This window comes from Mustela putorius, unplaced genomic scaffold, assembly GCF_011764305.1.
Source record: "Mustela putorius furo isolate JIRA1106 unplaced genomic scaffold, ASM1176430v1.1 tig00003846_pilon_pilon_pilon, whole genome shotgun sequence".
In the NCBI taxonomy this organism is placed as follows: domain Eukaryota; kingdom Metazoa; phylum Chordata; class Mammalia; order Carnivora; family Mustelidae; genus Mustela; species Mustela putorius.
The window spans coordinates 8,412,277-8,432,746 of record NW_025421999.1 but is presented as its reverse complement, the minus strand read 5'-3'; the positions used below and the strand labels follow the sequence as shown (position 1 = coordinate 8,432,746).

The 20,470-nt window shown below is 38.6% G+C and overlaps 1 protein-coding gene across 7 annotated transcripts in view; it reads left to right on the top strand.

The window, feature by feature from the left end:
• Nucleotides 1-20,470, top strand: part of RALYL (RALY RNA binding protein like) — a 694,598-nt gene that overhangs the window by 654,071 nt on the left and 20,057 nt on the right. For 6 of the 7 annotated variants that reach the window (XM_004766953.3, XM_013063763.2, XM_013063762.2 and 3 more), the window contains one exon: nucleotides 6,107-6,279. The exons of the other annotated variant lie outside the window; for it this stretch is intronic. In XM_004766953.3, coding sequence (XP_004767010.1) covers nucleotides 6,107-6,279 — 173 coding nt within the window. The remainder of the gene's footprint in view (nucleotides 1-6,106; nucleotides 6,280-20,470) is intronic. 7 annotated transcript variants of the gene reach the window in all.

The following is a 20,470-nucleotide window of genomic DNA, read 5'->3' as shown; positions in this document are numbered from 1 at the left end:
CTGATGCTCATTTATGTCATTATTAGTAATACCATAATAAGTTGCATCTTTTTAAATAGCATTTATTGGAATCATTGAGTTAAATCATATTATATACAGGTGATATAATGTAGAAATTTTTTTAATAATATAGCTTATACTGATATACAAAAACAATAGTTCCAGGGTACTTGCTTGGCTTTAATGAATAATGTGACTGTTCTGTATCAACATTCTTTCCAACCATCTGCTAAGTACAATTTAGCTAGCAATTAGCTAGCAATTAAGTCGGCCTGTCAAAAAACTTAATTGTCAACTCAACCAATTTTCAGAGTTATATTAATGATAATAGCTATGCAGCAAACTGAATTTAATAAAAATGCTTTGAACATAAATCCCAACAATTCTAACTTGTTTTCTCAACCATAGACAGCTTTGGAAATAGAAATATGATGTACAAAAATAAATAAATAAACAAATAAACAAACAAACCTTTAGAATAGGAGGGTTGAAATTTAATATCAAATTCTTTTCTTCCATGGCTTTCTAAAGCCTGAGGCGTTTTCCCATAAACAGAAGCACCTACCTAGCACTTGCCTTTCTTTTCCCTTGATAGCCATTACTTAGTTGGAGCATGTGCCCCTAACTAAACAGACTTCTTCATTTTTTAATTTAAAATTGTCTGGTTACTGAAGAGATTCAAATATCTGTCAAATTAGGCCTTTCTTCTAGAGATGTATTAGGAAACAGCCCAGGCTATGTAGTCAGAAAACGTTAAGCAGGAGTTCTGACTCTTGTACTCACTAGCTGTGTGACCATGAACACCTGTTTCTCCATCTGTCAAATGATTAAGAAGCCTCCCCGGCAGAATGTTTCAAGGCCTCTAGGTAATGAATGTTGCATGGTCAGCACTTTGTAAGGACTCACTAACTTGGAGCCATAATAAATCTTTTTTTGTTGTTGAAATCCATAATTTATGTAATATTAGAGATATCTCTTAGGCACAAGCTCCTAGCTTTTCGGTTCCTAATCCATTCTTTAAAAAAATCTAAAGCTCACTTAGCCCACAAAAGAAATGCTATGGTCACTCATCACTCTGACCTAAAGAACACAACAGAGACTCCAAAGGATGCCAGTGATCAAAAACAGCCCCCTCCTGTAAGCCCGTTCAGACTTCACGCTTTATTTTTCTCCTGAAGGCTTATCCATGTGAAAATGAACCATCTTCTAAGAAACTCTCAGACCCCACATTTTACTCTGACTTAGTGGTAGGGGCTCTCCCTGAAAATGTGGCAGGGATGTTTCTTTTAATCTCTGTGGCTTCATATCTTTGCTACCATGATGCCGAATTCAGTACTCACTTTGACTCTCTGAAAAGGATTTGACACCCAGACGTTTACGTTCATTTTTTAGTTCCATGATAATTCATAAACCTATCCAACAAGTATTTCACTTGCATGTAAGGCTCTGAATTAACCATCAGGGCTACAAAGGTGAATAAAAATGTTTCTGCCCCAAAGAACTTTAGAGGCAGACATAAATGTGTAGGCGCACACATACAGACCACATATACACTCAACACTCAATAAAAGGGAAAGAGCGATAAGTGGAAAAAGAATTATGCAGATAAAGAGAATGCTATTAAATCAGGACTAAACTAAAATATATTAATGACTTCTAGTAGGAGTAAAATTAGTTAATTATTTATAAAACAGAACAAGTTGCTTTGTTTCTATGTCCACAAGATCACTACTGGATCAAAACTGCTTGTTAAACCATGAACCAAGTTTAATAAACAAGATGTGCTTTCATGTGTAATTTTATTCCTAGAACCTATCATTGTTTAGTGATTATAACGTTTTTCACTGAGGTAATGATAAAAATCTATGATGACTACATATTATCAAAGCATAGGCTGATTGTTTATCATTGCAGTTAAAGGGTTTTTTTTTTTTTTTCTCACACCATGTAACGTCTTCCTCCACACATTTCCTTCCAAGTTAATGAATGGAGGAATGAGGCTAAGTCCTAGGTTTCTTTGCACTGAACTCTAATACACTCTTGCTTTTGAAATGGACTGTTAGAGGAGTTCCATGTATGTTATATAACACACACACACACAAAAGCAGAGAATAATTTAAAACACTATGCCTCTCTCAACAGAAATGAAGCTAAAATGGTCTTTGCAATGTAGAATTCGTAATGGTCAGTAGTGATGAATGATTTTACATAAACTATCTGTAGCAATCAAATAATCAATATAGATTCAACTCAAGAATTGTTTTTGAGCCTGTTATGATAACACGTTCTTGTGGCCTTGACACTTTAGAAAACACATTCACCTCTTTTTTCTCATTTGAGTCTGCAACAACTCTCTGAAAGATGTTATTTTCATGTTCATCTTTTAGAGAAGAAAGCCATAGTTAATAAGACTAATAATTAACAGAATTATGAATCTCAAATCCTATATCCTCTCTAATAGCTTGTATTATCTCTTCTATGTATTAAGCACTCAGTAAGGGGTCCAGAGCAAATCAAACAATTTCTTGATAACTGACGTGTATTGCACTTTTCACCTTACAAAAGATTAACAACTATATTATCCCCTTTGAATGTGACAGTGATCTTTTGAGACAAGAGCTCAAATATTAGGGAAACTTAAACACCACTGAGAAGAGGATAAGACAACAGTAGACTATAAGACAGTGTTTGATCTGGGCTTTGCTTGATTGGGAGAGAAGGGACCCTATTCAGGTAGGAAGATCAGGAGAGTCAGTTTGGATTTCGAACACAACTGCAACGAACTGATGCACAAAGCCAAATGAGGGCTACTCATCTTTAAGTTCTGATCCTACATGGCTTCTCTAAAAATCTTCCATACTTCTTCGGTGAAAGACTTTTCAGAGGGGGAAAAAAACTGGAATATTAATTTCAAAAATTAAAAAGCAAACGTTCTAAGAGAAAAAAATATTTCTGAAATCATTAAAGAAGAAATGTATATGAATTTCCAAAATGATATTATCCTAAATAAATGTGCAGTTATGTGTTATTTAAAAAAAATAAACATAATGATCTAAAATTGAGAAAGTCTGGTTTTAGGAAAATTTGTAAGATTTAATACAATTTTTTGCTATATAGGATAATAACTGTCCAGTCCCAAACATCCATCCCGCTCTCATTCTCATTCTCGAGAGCGGTGGTATTTTTTAAAAAGATTTTATTTGTTTATTTGAGAGAGCAAACACGAGCAGTGGGAAGAGGCAGAGGGAGAAGCAGACTCTGCTCAAACTCGGCTGCCCAACACAACTTCCCTTCACTTGGTGCTGGCCAGCAGTGTGTATATAGTAGGTTAAGGGTCAAAACCTTTAGAGGTTTTTTCCAATGATATGTGGAAGGAAGGCAAGATGAATAAAACCTAGTAATTTTCTGTAACAGTTAAGTTCAGCATGTGTTTGGTCTATATCTCTTGCCTGATTTGCCTTCCTTTTATTTTTATTTTTATTTTCATTTTCATTTTTTCTGATTTGCTTTCCTTTTATTCCAGATACTTGGGTCATCTTCTCCAGATTAAACCTTTTTGAATAAGCTTGACAGTAATCACTTAGGAATCTTCATAAGACTTTCTATGCTAAAAGTAATGCAGACATCAGAGAAAAGGGAATTTAGGCCACTTGCTTTCATCTGGATACTCACTATATGACGATAAAGAGTGTAGCCTTGAAAGCAGAATCTACATCATCACTACATTAGTTATATTGTTCTATGGAGAAAACAGACACTAACAAGTTGATAGAAAAACAGCATGGAATATATAGTCTGTATCTATATGTGGAAAGTTAATGTGAAGAAAAAGAGCCTAGATTTTGTCATTTTAAGATGACTGCAATAACTGTTGTTAGCCTTTTTGGACCCACACCATCCCTTCTTCACCTGAGAAATGAGGCCTCAGACCTACGATTTTTCACTGTTATTCCCTGTTCTTTCCAGGCCTCTCCTTCCATGCTTACTGGTGGTGGTGATGTTATCTTGACATATTCCCAATGAGGAGCGTGTGTCTCCTTTTTTCTATGTAACAGTACACATTTATGTAGCCCCCCTTCATAGTGTGTAAAACATTTCCCAAATATAAGCTGTGTTAGTCCTCACAGCAAACCCAAGAGGTAGGTGTTTTTGTTATACAGCTGAGGGAAAGCTGACCTACTATGTTCTAATGACCTGACCAAGTGACCAAAACAGACTCAAGGCCGGTGTGCATGACTCTACTGGTAAGTAGCTAAGCTTGACCTAGAATCCTGTCCTCCGACAGCAGGGCCAAGGCACATCCCTACCCTTTTGTCTGATTCTCAATACATAAATTTTAGTATTTGGAGAATTAAAATACAAGAACACATGTGTGTAGCTGTCATTAAAATTTTAAACAACTTATAGAAAAGGATACCTGCTTATTTATACATCATTTTTGTCAGTTTATAGATGTACACGTTAGTTGTATTAGAAAAGATTTGTGCTGAGTCGAAATAAATGCATACCACTGCTTACTTTCTTTTTAACTCACATTATGAAAAAGACTATGAATAAATATGCCTCTATTTATTTGGCTCTATAAACTATCTTTATTGCCATAAAATATAAATAAATAAGTTTAAAATGTAGCATCTCTTAAAACTCAAATCAGGGGCACCTGGGTGTCTCAGGTGGTTAAGCATCTGCCTTTGGCTCAGGTGGTGGTCCCAGGGTCCTGGGATCTAGCCCCGCATCGCCCTGATCCATGGAGATCCTGCTTCTCCCTCTCCCTCTGCCTGCTGCTCTACCTACTTGTGCTCTCTATCTCTCTGTCAAATAAATAAATAAAATCTTAAAAAAAAAAAAAAACCTCAAGGGGCGCCTGGGTGGCTCAGTGGATTAAGCCGCTGCCTTCGGCTCAGGTCACCATCTCAGTGTCCTGGGATCGAGCCCCGCATCAGGCTCTCTGCTCAGCGGGGAGCCTGCTTCCCCCTCTGTCTCTGCCTGCCTCTCTGCCTACTTGTGATCTCTCTCTCTGTCAAATAAAATAAATAAAATCTTTAAAAAAAAAACCCTCAAATCAAATAATGGGATAATTGTCTGATAAAATAACAATAATCAAAATGAGAGAAAACTACACAGCTTTTGAGATAATCATGTAGACACAGGAATAAGTTAGAGAAGGAGGTACATGAAATGATCTTGTTTATTCAATACCCAATCCTTTCTTGATATTTTTACAGGAAATGAAAACCAACCACTAGGGGAGATCATTATTATGTTGTCAGCATAATTCCCATCTGGGCGAATTTCTGTAAATGGAACGTGCACACCCTGGTAATTAGAGGGTATTCTATTAATGTAGAATGTAGCTTCATTTGTTGAGCACTTATTATTTGCAAATAACTCTACTAAACTCATTGATTTACTATTCCAAACCCTGGAAGTTAAGAAGTAGTTATCCTAATTGTACAGATGAGAAAACTGAGGCACAAGGAGGGTTAACCATTTTGGCTTTGCATCACAAAGCTGGTAAATCTAATGCCAGAATTTTGTTCTTAACCACTGCAGATAACCACATCTGCCAACGGAATTTAGAATCTAAAATGTCAGAGTATTGTTCACATAGACAAGTTGTCTGGAAGACAATGCATGTGCTTTTGTACTTTTTTTCCTCAGTGCATTTTTGTCTTTTTCACTTAGATTTGAACTTGTCAATGAACTTTCTTCATCTTCCCTCCTTGAGTGAACAAGTTCTATGTTTCATTTTATTTTTGCCCTTTATTTTTGCTGTATTTTTTCCTCGGAGAGCATATCCCTATTAGAAAAGAATATATACAGCCAGGAAGATCCATCTCTTCAAGTAAATCTTTATTACCTTATATACTAGTACCATCTGGACTTCCTAATTTTTGATAATTCCATTTAAAAAATAAATCTACTTAAATGAAAATACACACATGTATAGGTATATAATTTACATGACTGAATAAATTCAAGTGGAACATAATAATACCTTATCTTCCTCACACAGATGTACCCTTTCATAGACTGTTTTTCATGGTTTATCCAAATGGCTCGTGAGCAACCCAAGGTAGTAGTCATTTGCTTTCTCCCCCCCCAGAAGCTCAGAAGAAGCAATTGGAAGAGAGTATAGAGCTGATCCAAGATGAATGTGTGTCAGAGAATGCAGATCACTCTACAGAGGAGCCTGCTGAAGGAGGGCCAGATGCGGATGGAGAAGAGATGACTGATGGGATAGAGGAGGACTTCGATGAAGATGGGGGTCATGAGCTGGTAGGAACTAAACATTTGGTGTTCACACCCTTTGGTAACAGCACCAGCATGTCAGCAACTCATCCATTCTAAAATAAAGATTTAATATTTGGGGTTTATTTCATTCTTATCTGCATATATGCAAAGCAACATCAGTACAGTGCTTTGCACATAATAAGTGCTCAATACACTCCTGCAAACTTAAAGTATGACAGAGTAAATGAATGGACAATTGAAATATTATATATGACATTAGCTATAGTTAAAGTGAAATGAAAGATTCTCTTTCCCAATTGCTCCACCATGAAAGAAATCTTGCATTTGAGCAATTATATGTGAACTGTACGCGGATATAATATTCTGGCTACAAACGACCTTCTACTGGAAAATGCATGGCTCCCTCTCTTATTAGTGTCCTTCAGTGATGATAATTATCTTTACTAGCTGTATGGCCAACAGTTATTTCTGTAGTCTGAAGACTAAGATGACCCTTGATATATGGCCAGTTCACCATCTTTGGTGCATGTTTTAGCCAGTTTTTATGAGCTGGGGTTTTAGCCAAGACTAGATTCCTTATATGTTTTATTTTCCCAATGTTGTTATAATCATAGTGCTCATTTCCGATGTTCTTTCCTATATACATACACCAGGGACTTCATAAATATACGCTGATGAGGATGCAATTTCTCATATTTTATCATCCATGAAATTAAACATATTATCTTAAAGGGACTGACTACTAAAAATGATGAGAGGACAAGTTTGAGTGTGTGTGTATATGTGTGTGTGTTGCCAGCTCTCAAATATCTGTGGACTAATCATATTAAACTTCACTTATCCCAGGTAATTTCAGATTCCAATTTGTTACAGTTCCTATTATTATTTAACAAATTTTGCCATGGCAGTTGCTGTTTTGAAACTATCAATAGTTTCATTTTGGAAGCTATATATTGATTTTTGGCATTCTGGTTCTGTTTAAATTGCACAGGGCCTTCATTTAAACTTTTAAAATAGTCTTTAGAGTCTTTAATAACCACCCTTATTTCTCCAGAAGTTGGCATCAGCTTGAAGGACTTAAGTCACTTTTTGGAATGGTTTTGATTTCAAGAAATCTATTAAGCAGGGTAGAATGAAAGATTAACAGACCTTTCAGATTTTTCTTAGGCCGAACTTTCATTCAATAACTTAATTTCCTCATCCCATTGTAATCAGACTTCTATTTTTACCATTCTATTGTGAGTGTTTTTGCCAAGGTCTATGCAGCCCTTTGTGTTGCCATTTCCAATGGTTACCTCTCTCTTCTTGTTTTCATTTACTTCTCAGCAAAATTTGGTTCAGAACCGATTAGGGGAATTCTGAGAAATTCTCCTATGATACCAAGTGCTCATTGTCATCTTCCTGTGTTAGAAACTTTCACTCCATGCTCCCATTTTAAATATTAAAGTAGCCCAGGGCTTTGCCATATCCTACTTTCTCTTTCTACACTTTTCCAAGATGACTTCATTAAATAACAGAGTTTTAAATGTCACCTATAGATGAAGGATTCCTAAATCTAAATTTGTATTCCTCATCTCTTCCTGGAATTCTAGACTCAGGCATTTAGGTGCCTATCTCTTCATAGATCTCCTCCAATAAACCACTGAAACTCAACATGACCAAAACATTCTTGGTTTTCCTCCAGTCATCTTATCCCTTCCCAGTCTTCTTCATTCTGATAAACAACTTCATTATCCACATAGTTGATAAAACCAAGGAGACTAGGATTACCTTTGATTCTCTCCACCCGTCCCCATTAAATCCACTTCCAAATCATAACCCAAAGCTAATTACATCTCCACTACAACAAACTGATTTTCTTGGTTCAGCCCATGCAATCCATCCTCCACACAAGAAAGATAAAATTCTTCATAAACTATACATCAGATAATGTTATTCCCTTGCTTAAAATCCTACAGCACTTTCTATGACACTTAAAATAAAAATCGCAAGTGTATGAATGTAAATTGTAATGAGGTTCGGTGTTGACGATGCCAGTGGAGACAGAGAACTTCATGAAGAGAAAGGGAGAAAGTTCCTGATGCTGCAGGGAAAGGAATCTAGAACACAGTTATATGGGGCTCGCCCTCAACATGAAGAGGAACATTTTTCCACTGCAACTAGCTGCAGTAAGTCTTGAGGATTTGGTGGCAGGGGTTTAAGGGAGTTCAAGCACAAACTGTATAAGTCAGAGGGTGATGATCTCTGGAGAGAGAGAAGAGAGACAGGACCACAGACTGGAGGAGAATGGAGATTTAAAGAAGCTAGTATGTAAAACATAGAGGGGCACTAATTTAGAAAACAAATAAAGATTGACAGCTAGTGTTAATAATAGCCAATTGAGGTTAAAGACAAAGGTTTAATGCAGTAGTATTTTTTTTTAACTTTAGTGAATATCAAGATTACATGGAGAACTTGTTAAAATCCAGACTGTTGTATTTCATTCCTAGAGTTTCTGATTCAGTATGCTGAGTGAATCTGGGACTGCCTGTCTGGGGACTGTACTTTGAGAATCACACTGTTGTAGAGGCATCAATCAGCCCAGCTGTGCAGCTTTCTCCATTGGCTTGTATCAGCCCTGGTAGAAGCACGGAGAAAGCCAATACATTCAGCTGGATTTTTGTCAGATAAGTGCAAAGGAAAACAACAAATAAAGAATATTGAGGACATTAGTAAAGACTGGCTAACTAGATGAATCATGGAGTTGAACCTGAGCAGGGAAGATGGGAACACAGGAGGGGACTGACAAGGAGAAAATAGAGACAGAAAGGGAAAGTCCTATGCCTTTAAAGGAAGGGGAAATTAAGTGCATATGAGAAAAGTGAAGGCTGTACTTAGAGATTTGAGATATTTTAGACACGTGACAGTTAAGTGATGAGACCTATAGGAGGAGTTGATGGAAGTGGGATCAGAGCAGAAGTCACTGCATATGAAGATTTCAAGGAACTTTGAGGCTCAGCAGCAAGATTGGTCATCTACATGGGCATAAAATCACTCCAAATATCAGATAAAAGTAAAATAAGACAGTTACCAAAAGTCAGCTGCCATGAAAGAGACAGCATGGTCAGTGTTAGTCCCAGATCTGTCACTATCCAATCCAATTGAATCACCTTAAAACCAATAACTTCTCTGAGTCTCAGCTTTCTTATCTGTAAAAGTAGTAAGGTTAGATCAGAAGTTTCTAAAATCCATTCGGTTTGATCTTTACTCCGAGTGAGTCTGTGTTCCAGGAACACTACATCTGAAGGAGCAAGTGTTGGTCATGCCAAGGGAATAAATCCAAACCACGGTGTTTGGTTTACACTCTGAACACACAGAAAATAACTGATTAGCACTATTGTGGCCTGGAGATGCTTGGGTTTTCTCCCTTAACCCTTGTACTGTAACTGAGGGCTTAGAATTAAATCCTATCTCTAATATCTCACTTTATTTTTAAAGACTTGGAAAACAATGAATGAGGATGAGCAATCAAAATGGAGACTGAACAGTCCCTCCTAGTGACTGGCCAAGAGAAAATTCCTCTGTCTGGTGTCCACTGTTTCCTCTTTTCCAGTGTTGGGTCTGTTATCAAAGGAATGAGACTGAGACAAAGTGAAAGTGATGCGAAGCCTTATTCTATGCCACGCATTAGAAGTCAAACTGACCGGCCAGGGCCACCTCTGAAGAGAGGGACCCACCTTTGGTCTTACAGGCTAGTTTTATAGGGCACAACCACAGACCTCTATGTATGTGGCTTTGGCTGATTGGATGTCTTTTACCTATCTGGCCTTATTTTAGGTGTGTGTTTTAGCAACGGTTACCCGGAACCAGTATCAGTAACTGCTGAGGCATTTATTAAACAACAAAATGGCTACCTAGGCAACATGGTAACAACAAAATGGCTATTTAGGCAATGAAATGGCTATCTAGGCAACATGGAATCACTCTGGCTAAGCAGGCCCAGGCAGGCCCTAGGGGTTTAACAGGTTTTAACGTGGAATCGGCCCCAACATCCAGACCACTTGAACCAGATCATCTGTGGTTCCTGAAAAGAGAAGTAATTAAAAAGGCAGATATGTTACAGATTCAGCAAGAATATAATATAATTAAGTTTTTAACACATGCAGTAGGAGTCAGAAAGAAGAGCTAGAACACATGCTCAGGCAGGTGCTCAAAGAAAATCTGGAATGAACAGGAAACAAGAATTGTATCTGAAGCAAGGGAGATCCCGCCAAATGAGCTAATGGGTCAATTGTAGGTGGTGGTATCCCTGTGGAGAATGGGAGAAGCTGAAGGCACAACCTGTCCATTCGTTGTCTAGTTCTAAATATCCAGTTAGTGAAATTGATTTCCATGAAACAATCCATTCAGCTGACATTTGGGTGCCTATTCTGTGTGAACCAGGTGTTACCAAAAATGCAAAGATAACTAAAACTATTGTTTTCTGTATGAAATGAAATGTTGACGTAAATGATTCCTTTTTTCAGGTAGCTTAGTGCCCTATAGAATATTAATTTCCTCATGTAAAAAATAATAGACGTATACTTGATAATTTATAAGCAGCCAGCCAAAGCTAAAAATCTGTGATTCTACAATCATCTATGCCTACATATTTCATTAATGCATGAGGAATAAGACTTGAATGTATTTAAAACGGAACTCTGTATTAATGCTCTATACATACACTAGCATACCACTACCCTACTCTTGCTTCTGAATAAACCCATTACCAAATATTTATTGATTGAACACTAAAGAATGGCACTGAGGTTTTTGCTATGGAAATAAAGAAGGAAAATCCCATGTTTTCCCCCAAGAAGGATATCAACTGATTGAGGATAAAGGCTACGGATTACAAAAAAAAAAAAAAAAGGCAGTATGTTATGATAAGAACCATATGAAGATATAGTTTACAAACAGGGAATCACACACAGCTAGGATGGTCCAGAAAGGCTCCTGGCAGAAGTAAGATTGGAACTTTATCTTAAAGGATGGCAAATTAAAGTGACAGTATGTGCTAAGGTTGAGAAAAGAATATTCAAATCAGCTTTTGTTGTTCCCAGATCATTTTATAGAAAATATATTTAATGTTCAAAATACATTAAACACTTCATGTGGTAGGTAGGTAGATGGGTGGGTGGACAGACGGATGGATGGAGAGAGAGATGATAGACAAATCTTTTCTTATATAATGACTGGAAACTTCACAAGACATTTATACATTTCAGGCTCTTTTATTTTTTTCATATCCACCAAAGTTGCTAGCACCTTTTATATAAAGTAACATGATCCAAAATAAAACCAGTCTATGGCATAACGGAAAATATTACAGAAAAGTAAGTGGTTAGTACACTGCTAAATCAAAAGGGCAAATGAACTCTACCAGGTGTAGGAGAAAAGGCTTCTGTGTATACTCTAGGACATTAGAAAGCTGTCAGATATGTTAAAGGACCCTAGAGAGGCTATTCATTGTTTCCCAAAGCAAAGTTCTTGGTTGACTTACATCCAAATACCTAAGGTGCCTGTTGAAAATGCTGATGTAGATGATCAGGGAAAGAGCCCAGAAATCTGTACTTTTTATCAGGCTGAGATTTGAAACGGCAGAGCTATACCATCAATTCACAAAGGAAACTATAGACAAACCAAACATTTAAATGAATTATAAAGAATTTGAGCTCTTTCGAATTCTGCTTGTAATTACTTTTGCTTTTGCTGACTACATACAATCAGATCAGGTAAATCTAGTAGGCATCCACAGTAGAATTACCTAGCTAGATTGTGTAATACTTAGGCATGCAAGCTGAGTAATACGTTGTAATATAACTTCCAGCATTTAACAAAACATTCAACTAAGCAAGTCACCTGGGCTTATAAGATAATGAATTTCTGTGCACATTGGGAAAGGTCTGGACCATGAATTGAACACGGTAGTTGACGAGGCCCCTAAGCAAGCATTCTGCTATGCCACTGAAGATCGGAAACACTAAAGCATTCTGATTGCTAATTTGGGTCTTTATGACCAGGACTGAAATGTCACCTTCTTTTTGAAACTTTTTGGTTTTTTCCTCACAAAATTCTTTACCTGGATGCTCCCCTTTATCAACCATGCGGCCATCTCTTCATTTTCATCATTTGGGGAATGAACAAGAACTTGGGACACACACTCCCAAAGGCAGTGTCAGCTGAATTAGTCAGAGGTATGCATCCCAAGGAAGCAAGAAAGTGGTTACTTAACCACTTTTTGATTTTGTTTGATTTGGGCCTATATTTCCATGCCGCATTCAGAGACCTTCATCTAGAATCCATAACTTGAGGATTCCAGAGATATGGTGAGCAGTCACGGTGCCTGTGTGCGGCAAGTGGCCTGGCCTGAGGGGGCTGCTGCTGAGGTATGAATGGCCAAGTTCCCTGAGGCTCACTGGCCAGCTCTTCTCAACAGAAATCGGAGATGGCTGAGCACCTGATGGAGGCAAAGTGTGTGACAGGTGGACGTCTCTAGTCCAGCTCTCCACTCTGGAAACCTGCCTCCTCAGGAGCTCTGGTCTCTCTGTAGTAAGTGTTCCTCGTGGTGATTTTCAGACTTGCCCTTCTTGGCATCTCTCTTGAGTTCAGTCATATTTATTTTAGCTACGGAACTATGCCTAACTCATTAAGATATGCCTAGCTCATTTTTTCCCTAGGAGGCTTACTGGCTTAGCTGTTTTTCAAAACACAAACTCTAGGTGCCTGGCTGACTCTAGAACATCGACTCTTGATCTCGGAGTTGTGAGTGGGAGTCCCACGTTAGGCATAGAGATTACTTTAAAAAAAAAAAAAAAAAAAAAAAACTCTGCCTACAGTTTGACAGAAATAGTTCAAATCTCCATGACTTTGTACAAGTTGCTTACTTGTGTCCTCACTGGCCTTAACTTTTTTCATCTGTAAAAGGGACTTGATAATAATCTATGCCTGGGTGAGGACTGTTGTGAACAATAAATGAGGTAATGTCCAAAGAGTGCATGCCTGGCACAAGGGAGTTAAAATTTTGCTAAATCGTTTATTGGGTTTTTTTGTAAGGCACCATATCCTTTTGTATCTCCTTTTGTGGTTTCTTGTCCCTTTTAACTTCTTTTATTTAATTTTCCTAACCCTAATGTTTCCAGGCCCACCCAGGTGTGCTATAAATTAGGTCACAGGTAGACTAATCCCAGAAGTCTTCCAGCCTCATTTGGACCCCTGCACAGTTGCAGTACCTCGCCAGCCCCACCCCCAAGTCTCTCCCGGTTGTTTCTGGGGATCCCAGGAAGTGTCTCATTTAGGCTCCAGAACATGTCCGATCACGTGCTCCTGCTGCCTTTCCGTCCCACCAGCTACCCCCCCACCCCGGGGATTCAGTCTCACCATAGCCTTTGTTGCCCCGCCTTGCGAGAGAACATTGCTCTCTGCCCACAGCGCTGTCTTACCTGCACCCAAAGACGCAACGCCCACAAGATGCCCCTGGAGCAGCGTCCCTTCAGGTCCCCGTATGAAACACCACCAGGTTCCCCCTTAAAGCTGGGACAGTGATGCCCCTCTCCTCAGCCCCCAGTCGGAAGTTGACACCCAGAGCCCAGCATAACGTCGCTGGAAGCCTGAACCCGCCAACAGGAAGTCCATCATGGAGAAAAGCAGCCAATTGCGTTGCCCTCTGAATAATTGCAATGCATCCCTGTTTCTGCACAGGGTTTTCCAACCAGCAGCCAGTTTGCTCCCGTTAAAACAAAAGCCAGGTCGTGTCACTCTGTTTGGAACTCCTCAGGAGCCGCCCACCTCGCTCAGAGTAGAAACAGGTGTCTCACGGTGATCGCCAAAGCCCCCCATCAGGCAGCCTCGGATCCTGCTCCAAATTCTGGCCTACTCGCTCTGCAGCCGCCACCCTAGCCTCCAGGCCCACAGCCTTCAGCTTCTGCCTCAGAACCTCGGCGCTTGTGATGCCCCTGGATGGAAGAACGGGAAGGTCCTTATCAGAAAGTTCTAGATGCCGTGCTTACTGTTTGAAGTTCGGCCCATGTCAGTGAATTAGGGATTGCCTTTATAGAAGAATTAGGAGGCAATGCGACCTGGTCGTCTGATACCAGCCAATTTTTTTGGAGTGAGATAAAAGTAGGGTTTTCAGATTTAGCAAATAAAAATACAGGACACCCATTTAAATTTGAATTTCAAATAAAAAATGCATAATTTTCTAATATAATCCTGTCCCAAATATTACAGGTGGCATACTTGTAACAAAACAAAGCAAAACAAAAGCCTTCTGTTAATCAAATTCATCAGGCATCCCGTAATTCATCTGGCAACCAAAAATGGGTTTGAATACTGGCCTTGAACAAATTACTTTACTTCCTTCAGCTTCTGTTTTGTCATCTGTGAAACTGGAATAATTATACCTACCTTCTAGGGCTCTTATAAAGGTTAAATGAGTACTCATGAACAGTGCTTAAAGTCTCCCGCACAATGGGGGCAAGGAAATTGTTATTCCTGCCATTATCATTACCATCTTAGTTTGCAAGTGAATCTTTCAATAAAACCTTGCAGCATTCCTAGCAACAATCCTCATATGGAACTTTATTTTTTTGAACTCTCTGGAGATTTGATTTTTTAAAAAGCACTTCTTATTTGATAAGAAAGCCTTCAGGAAACAAATGTAATACTCTCAGAAAAATCATACTTTGCTTTCATCTTGTTAAAGTTTTCTTTGATTTTATATTTGCTGGCTTATTCAATTCAAAGGAATTCCTTTCAAGTCCCCTTTTATGCTTTCTCTTTTATTCAAAATAAAAAAAAAAAACAACGGTAATGCTAACTGTAGACTATGATGATATGTGGCTTTTATTTTTAGTTGTTGTAGATTTGCTCTCTGGCTCCTATGATCCAGCTGCCAACTTAATAACAGGTGGTCAATTGTAGTTTTAAAGAATTGGAGTATGTGAGAAGACTTCTATATTACATTTTCTATTAGTCATCCAGCCACTCAGTTATTAAAACAACAATCAAAAGAATTTTTAAATAAAATAGTGGAAACTAAGTAATGTGCCAGATACAGTTAGTTGCTAAAGATTCCAAGAACAAGGCATAGAGAGTTCTGCTTTTATAGCACTCTTACTGTGTGGAAGCAGAAAGAGCTGCAGCGAGAAAAAATAAACAGATATTAACCAAACAGTGTGATAAGTACCATTACTACAGGACCTGGCAATAGAGTGTGGCAGAGAAATGATAGAGCAAATGAATCTGAGCAGACTTCATGAAGGTTGGGACACTCAGGTGGGTTTTTGGAGAATGAAAAAGCATATGCCAGGAACACAAAGAGTTAGATGGGACCTCAACAGAAAGAAGAGAATATCCAAGAAGGAGAGCTTGAAAAAAATTGGTGTCTATTGAGAAGCTGGTTGTTTCGTTTGGCTAAAGCAGTGATTCTCAATCGGTGGTCCCAGGACCAGCAGCATCACATCATTTGGAAACTTGTTGGAAAGACAAATTCTCAGGCTCCAACCCAGACTCACCAAATCAGAAACTCTGAAGGTGGATCTCAGCAATCTGTGTTTTTTAGCAAGCCCTCCAGGTGATTCTGATACCTACGGAAGTTGAGAACCACTGGACCACAGCAGTAAGGTTTTCAAACCTGGGAGCACAAGGAATCACGAGAGTGTTTTGTTTTTATCAATACCAATGACAGGGGCTCCAATCTGTAACAGTTAAATCAGAGTAGGGGTGGGGCCAAAGCAGAAGTCCTAAGATGTTTTAATAGGTAAGCAGGGTTGAGAAGCCATGAGGTAAATAAAGCACATGGTACTTGAAGGAGGGGTAAATAGATACTTCACCAAAGAAGAAGTAAGCACATGAAAACTCACTCAAAATCATCAGTCTTCAGGAAGACAAAAAAGTAACACTGCACTTGCCCCAAAATAGCCAAGCGTACTGATGGAGCCAAATGTTGGCAAAGATGTGGAGCACTCAAACTCTCCAACATGGTTGGTAGAAAGATACAGTGTAATAACCATTTAGAAATATCTGGCAATTTCTTATAAAACTAGACATAATGAGCCAGCAATTCAACTCCTAAGCATTCAAAAGAAATGAAAATATATGTCTAGACAGAACCTGTGTAAGAATGTTTTAGCAGCTTTACTCAGAATATCCAAAAACTAGAATCAATCCATCAATCAAAGAATGGATATATGAAGTGTGATTATATATTCCTACATCCAGCACTATTCAGCAAGAAAAGGGAACAAGCTACTGAAACACGCAATAATGCAGAAAAATCTCTAAAAATGTTATGTTGAGTGAAAAATGCTTTGTAAAAAAGAGTACAGTACCTCACAATTGCATTTAAATGAACAGAGGTTGCCTGCAGGGAGAGGGAAGGAATTAAGTGTCCTGGAATGTCATTCTGTTCCTCATACTGATGAACATCCACTTTTATTTCATTACTAGGCTCTAATATGACACCCTCTAGAAACCTTCCTGATAATGTCAGGTGGAGTTAAGTGTGCCCTCCATAGCTCAGACAGACTGCTATGAGAACACTGACTTCATTGTTGCTCTTATTTTTTTAAAAATGTCCCTTTCTCCAGCTGGACTAAAAGGCTCTTGCAGGGTGGATGATTTTGGGTTTTGGATCCCTCACACATAGCACAGTATCCAGCATATGGTGGGAAATAGGGGGGTGGGTGAGGTGGGTAGATAGAGCCGTGCAGGATTACTCCATGGTCCTTGACATGCTATGTCATGCTATATGCATATGCTGTCCCTTCTAACTTGAATAGCCTTCCTCCTTTTTTGTCTGGCTGATCAATACGTCCTGTGTCTTCAAGACCCTTATCTCATGTCATGCACACCCATCCCTGAAGAAAGCCCCCAAACTATCCCGAACACATTTGGGTTTGCTTTGTTCTTGACCACACCCTATACATACCTCGTCATACTTAACTTGCTATATTGTAATTAGTGATTTCTCTTCTTTCTAGCTTATTGATCTGTAAATTTCTCGGGGCTTATTTTATTTTGTAGTTTTCCTTAGTATGGTGCTTAGCACATGTTAATGTTAATGAATAGTTAATAAAGAAAGAGAAGAAAATGTCTTCAGATTCCTTCAAACTAGGAACCCCTTCCTGTTTTTAAGCACATTTTATTGTGTATTCTAATCAGATTGTGTTCTAAATACTACTTGTGTATGCATGCCCTTTGTGATGTAGAGGGTTATTATATAAAGCAGAGAAGCAAACAGTTTTCATTATAACTTAGTCAGTAGGTCATTCAGGCAGCATTCCGTGCATCTTAAAGGCACTGAGGAGGAACAACAGGAGGAGGCTTAAAACCAACACATCAAAGTCAACACAGCAGTATTGACTCTGTTGTGTTGGTTTTCGGTGGTTCTGTATTATTACCTCCCGTGAGTGATAAAAATGCAAATTTGAAGTAACCTAAATTTCGTTAGCAAAGCTAGGACACCAAGTTATAAAACAAACCAAGAAATAAGCCTCTCTCTCACTCCCAATCTGCAATTTTTAAGCCCACAAAAAGGTGAAAGTCACAAGTTTATAAGAAAATAAACCTCAAAGAATTCAAAACTAAAGTTTCCCCAGGTAGGTATGTAGATGCTATGGTTCCAACTCCAGCTAGGACAGCTACGTGGTCATTATTAAATGGGCTTTACAGATAAGAGCTTCTGGGATGTGAGAAGTAGTGTGGAAGACATGTAATTTTCAAACTGCCTGTAGTGATGTTAAAAGGTAGAATAATAAATCTAGAGTATAGACCCAAACAAAATAAAGTATTTTCACCATCCCACAGTATCTATACAGAGGGAAACAAAAAAGCAGAAGAATAATACAAAGCTTCTGAAGTCTTAGAAATGAGAGGCAGTCCAAACATAAGTCTTAAATTTACAAAAATAAAGGACTGCTTTTCTAGAAATGCTGTAATGTTCCAGAGGAAAATAGAGCAATCCAAAAGTATTAAAGGCTAGTGATGAAAGTTGTTGGAGAAATAAAACAATCCTGCCAACAGGAAGACCTTTCTTTCCCAATACAGAACAGGAAATGTAATTCTCGAGTCAATAGTCACAGATTTACTTGCATGTAAAGCTAGCACCAAAGTGACCACAATGTTGGTGCCAAAGAAAAACTGCAAAAAACTGCACTGGCTAGAATTCAACATGTAAGGAAGACCTTATTCGAGATTATTGTAATGGAAGAAAAAGACTGACCTCAACTCTGTTAAAACAAAAAGCAGTTTTGTTTTTTTGTTTTGTTTTAGATTTATTTATTTATTTATTTATTTGACAGAGAGAGAGATCACAAGTTGACAGAGAGGCAGGCAGAGAGAAAGAGAGAGAGAGAGAGAGAAGCAGGCTCCCTGCTGAGCAGAGAGCCCGACGCGGGACTCAATCCCAGGACCCCGAGATCATGACCTGAGCCGAAGGCAGAGGCTTAACCCACTGAGCCACCCAGGCGCCCCCAAAAAGCAGTTTTTATGCCTGGAGTGAGTTGTTGGAAAAGTGCTGGAAAACATTAGCAAGGAGGTTGATCAAAGTGCTTAGGCCATCTATGTTAGCTAATTGTCACTTACCTAAATTGGGCTCCTACCCTCTCAAAGAAGGTGTGCAGATCCTCGAGAAGAAATAACTAAAGGGAGAAACTGACAGAAGCTGGGAGGAGATTCACATCTCAAAGGGGCAGAAAGAATTTGCAAATACAAAGTCTGTAAAGTAAATGCTCTAAGAAAATGGAAGTCAGGGTCCTTCAGACAGGAAAAAAAAAAAAACCCACCTCAAGTTTAGTCAAGTGAGGGAGAATGGTAAGGCCATCTTGGTCATTAGGACAAGATCTCCTGCATTTTATGCAGCAAAGCAGAATATGTCTCTCTCCAAGAGACAAGAAGCTGAACCTCTTGACAATCTCCTGTACAGCTCTAAAGAGTTCTCAGAGCCAAATCCAGAGCTATCCTTTTACACATGTTAAATTCAAAACAAATATAAATTTAGTAAGCAGATGCTTTATTTGGGAGGATTATTGCAAGGGAGGGTCGGCTTGTTGCAATAGAGCTGTGACCATAAGCTCTGTAAGCATCTGAAGAGCTAAACTAAAAGGGTTTTCCTTTTATGGAGAGGAGTAAACAAAGCTGGAGCTAACTGAATGTGGGGAAATGGGGTGAAAGGGTGGCAAATTGAACAATAGAACAGGTACTGTTTTAGTAGAGTTCTGGGGCCAGCCTGTTTTCCCAGAAGGCCCTTCCAGAATAGTTGTATTTTGGCTAAGGCCGAAAGTGGGCCCAAGTTCCATCCTGGAAGAAGAGGAACTTAACCAAAGTTTAATTAACAGGCGTTTTATTCTCATTGACCATCACAGGCAGAACTGTTCAGCTAATCATGTATGAGACCAAGAATGGGAATTTGGAGGTCTGCGTCTAACTGGGTCATAGGTAAACAAGCAGGCATCATCACTAAGTCTTATGGAAGTCAAATGGGGAAGGATGGTTCTTTGTGGTAAGCCTTTTACCAAAACAGAAAGGGTGGAATGAGGGGACAGGGAAGAGGGGTTGTTATCCCTCACTGTTTCTCAGGATTATAGGGTTCAGGTAAAATTCAACATTATCATATACCTAGAAGTTAACTGGCCTGTGATCTTGAAGCTATGCTACACTGTGAAATTGGAGAACGGGATTTACTCCTAATGGGATTTATCTTTATGTCAAAGGTTAGGGGAAGCACCCAGATTCACTAGACCTCCAAAAAGACACTCTAAGAAAAAAAGGCAAGGGGCAAGGGGAAGTTGGACTCTTTGCCTTTTTTTTAAACAGAGAAAAGTGTTTTCATTTACCCTTACAAAGAACCAGATGCAAGTTTAACAATTCAGAAGGGTTATTTGGGTTTCAGATTCATATGGGCAAGCCTTTTAATAACTACAGGACCTTGGGCAAATCACTGACTCTCTGAGGCTTACTTCCACATCTGTTAAAGGAAGTTTTTGCAGGTTACTGAAAGGATTAAATATGATCATGTTTATAAAAATCCCTACTATAAGTATATGTGTATGGCAAACTTAATCTCTTCCCTCGAGTAACAAAATTTAATGGAAGTGCCAGTTGTAGGAAATTTTAATAACTCTGAAAGTAAAACAGTTACATGATTTCATTACAGTGTTTATACACGTCCCTTTCAACTTTTGTTGTCTTAAAATTC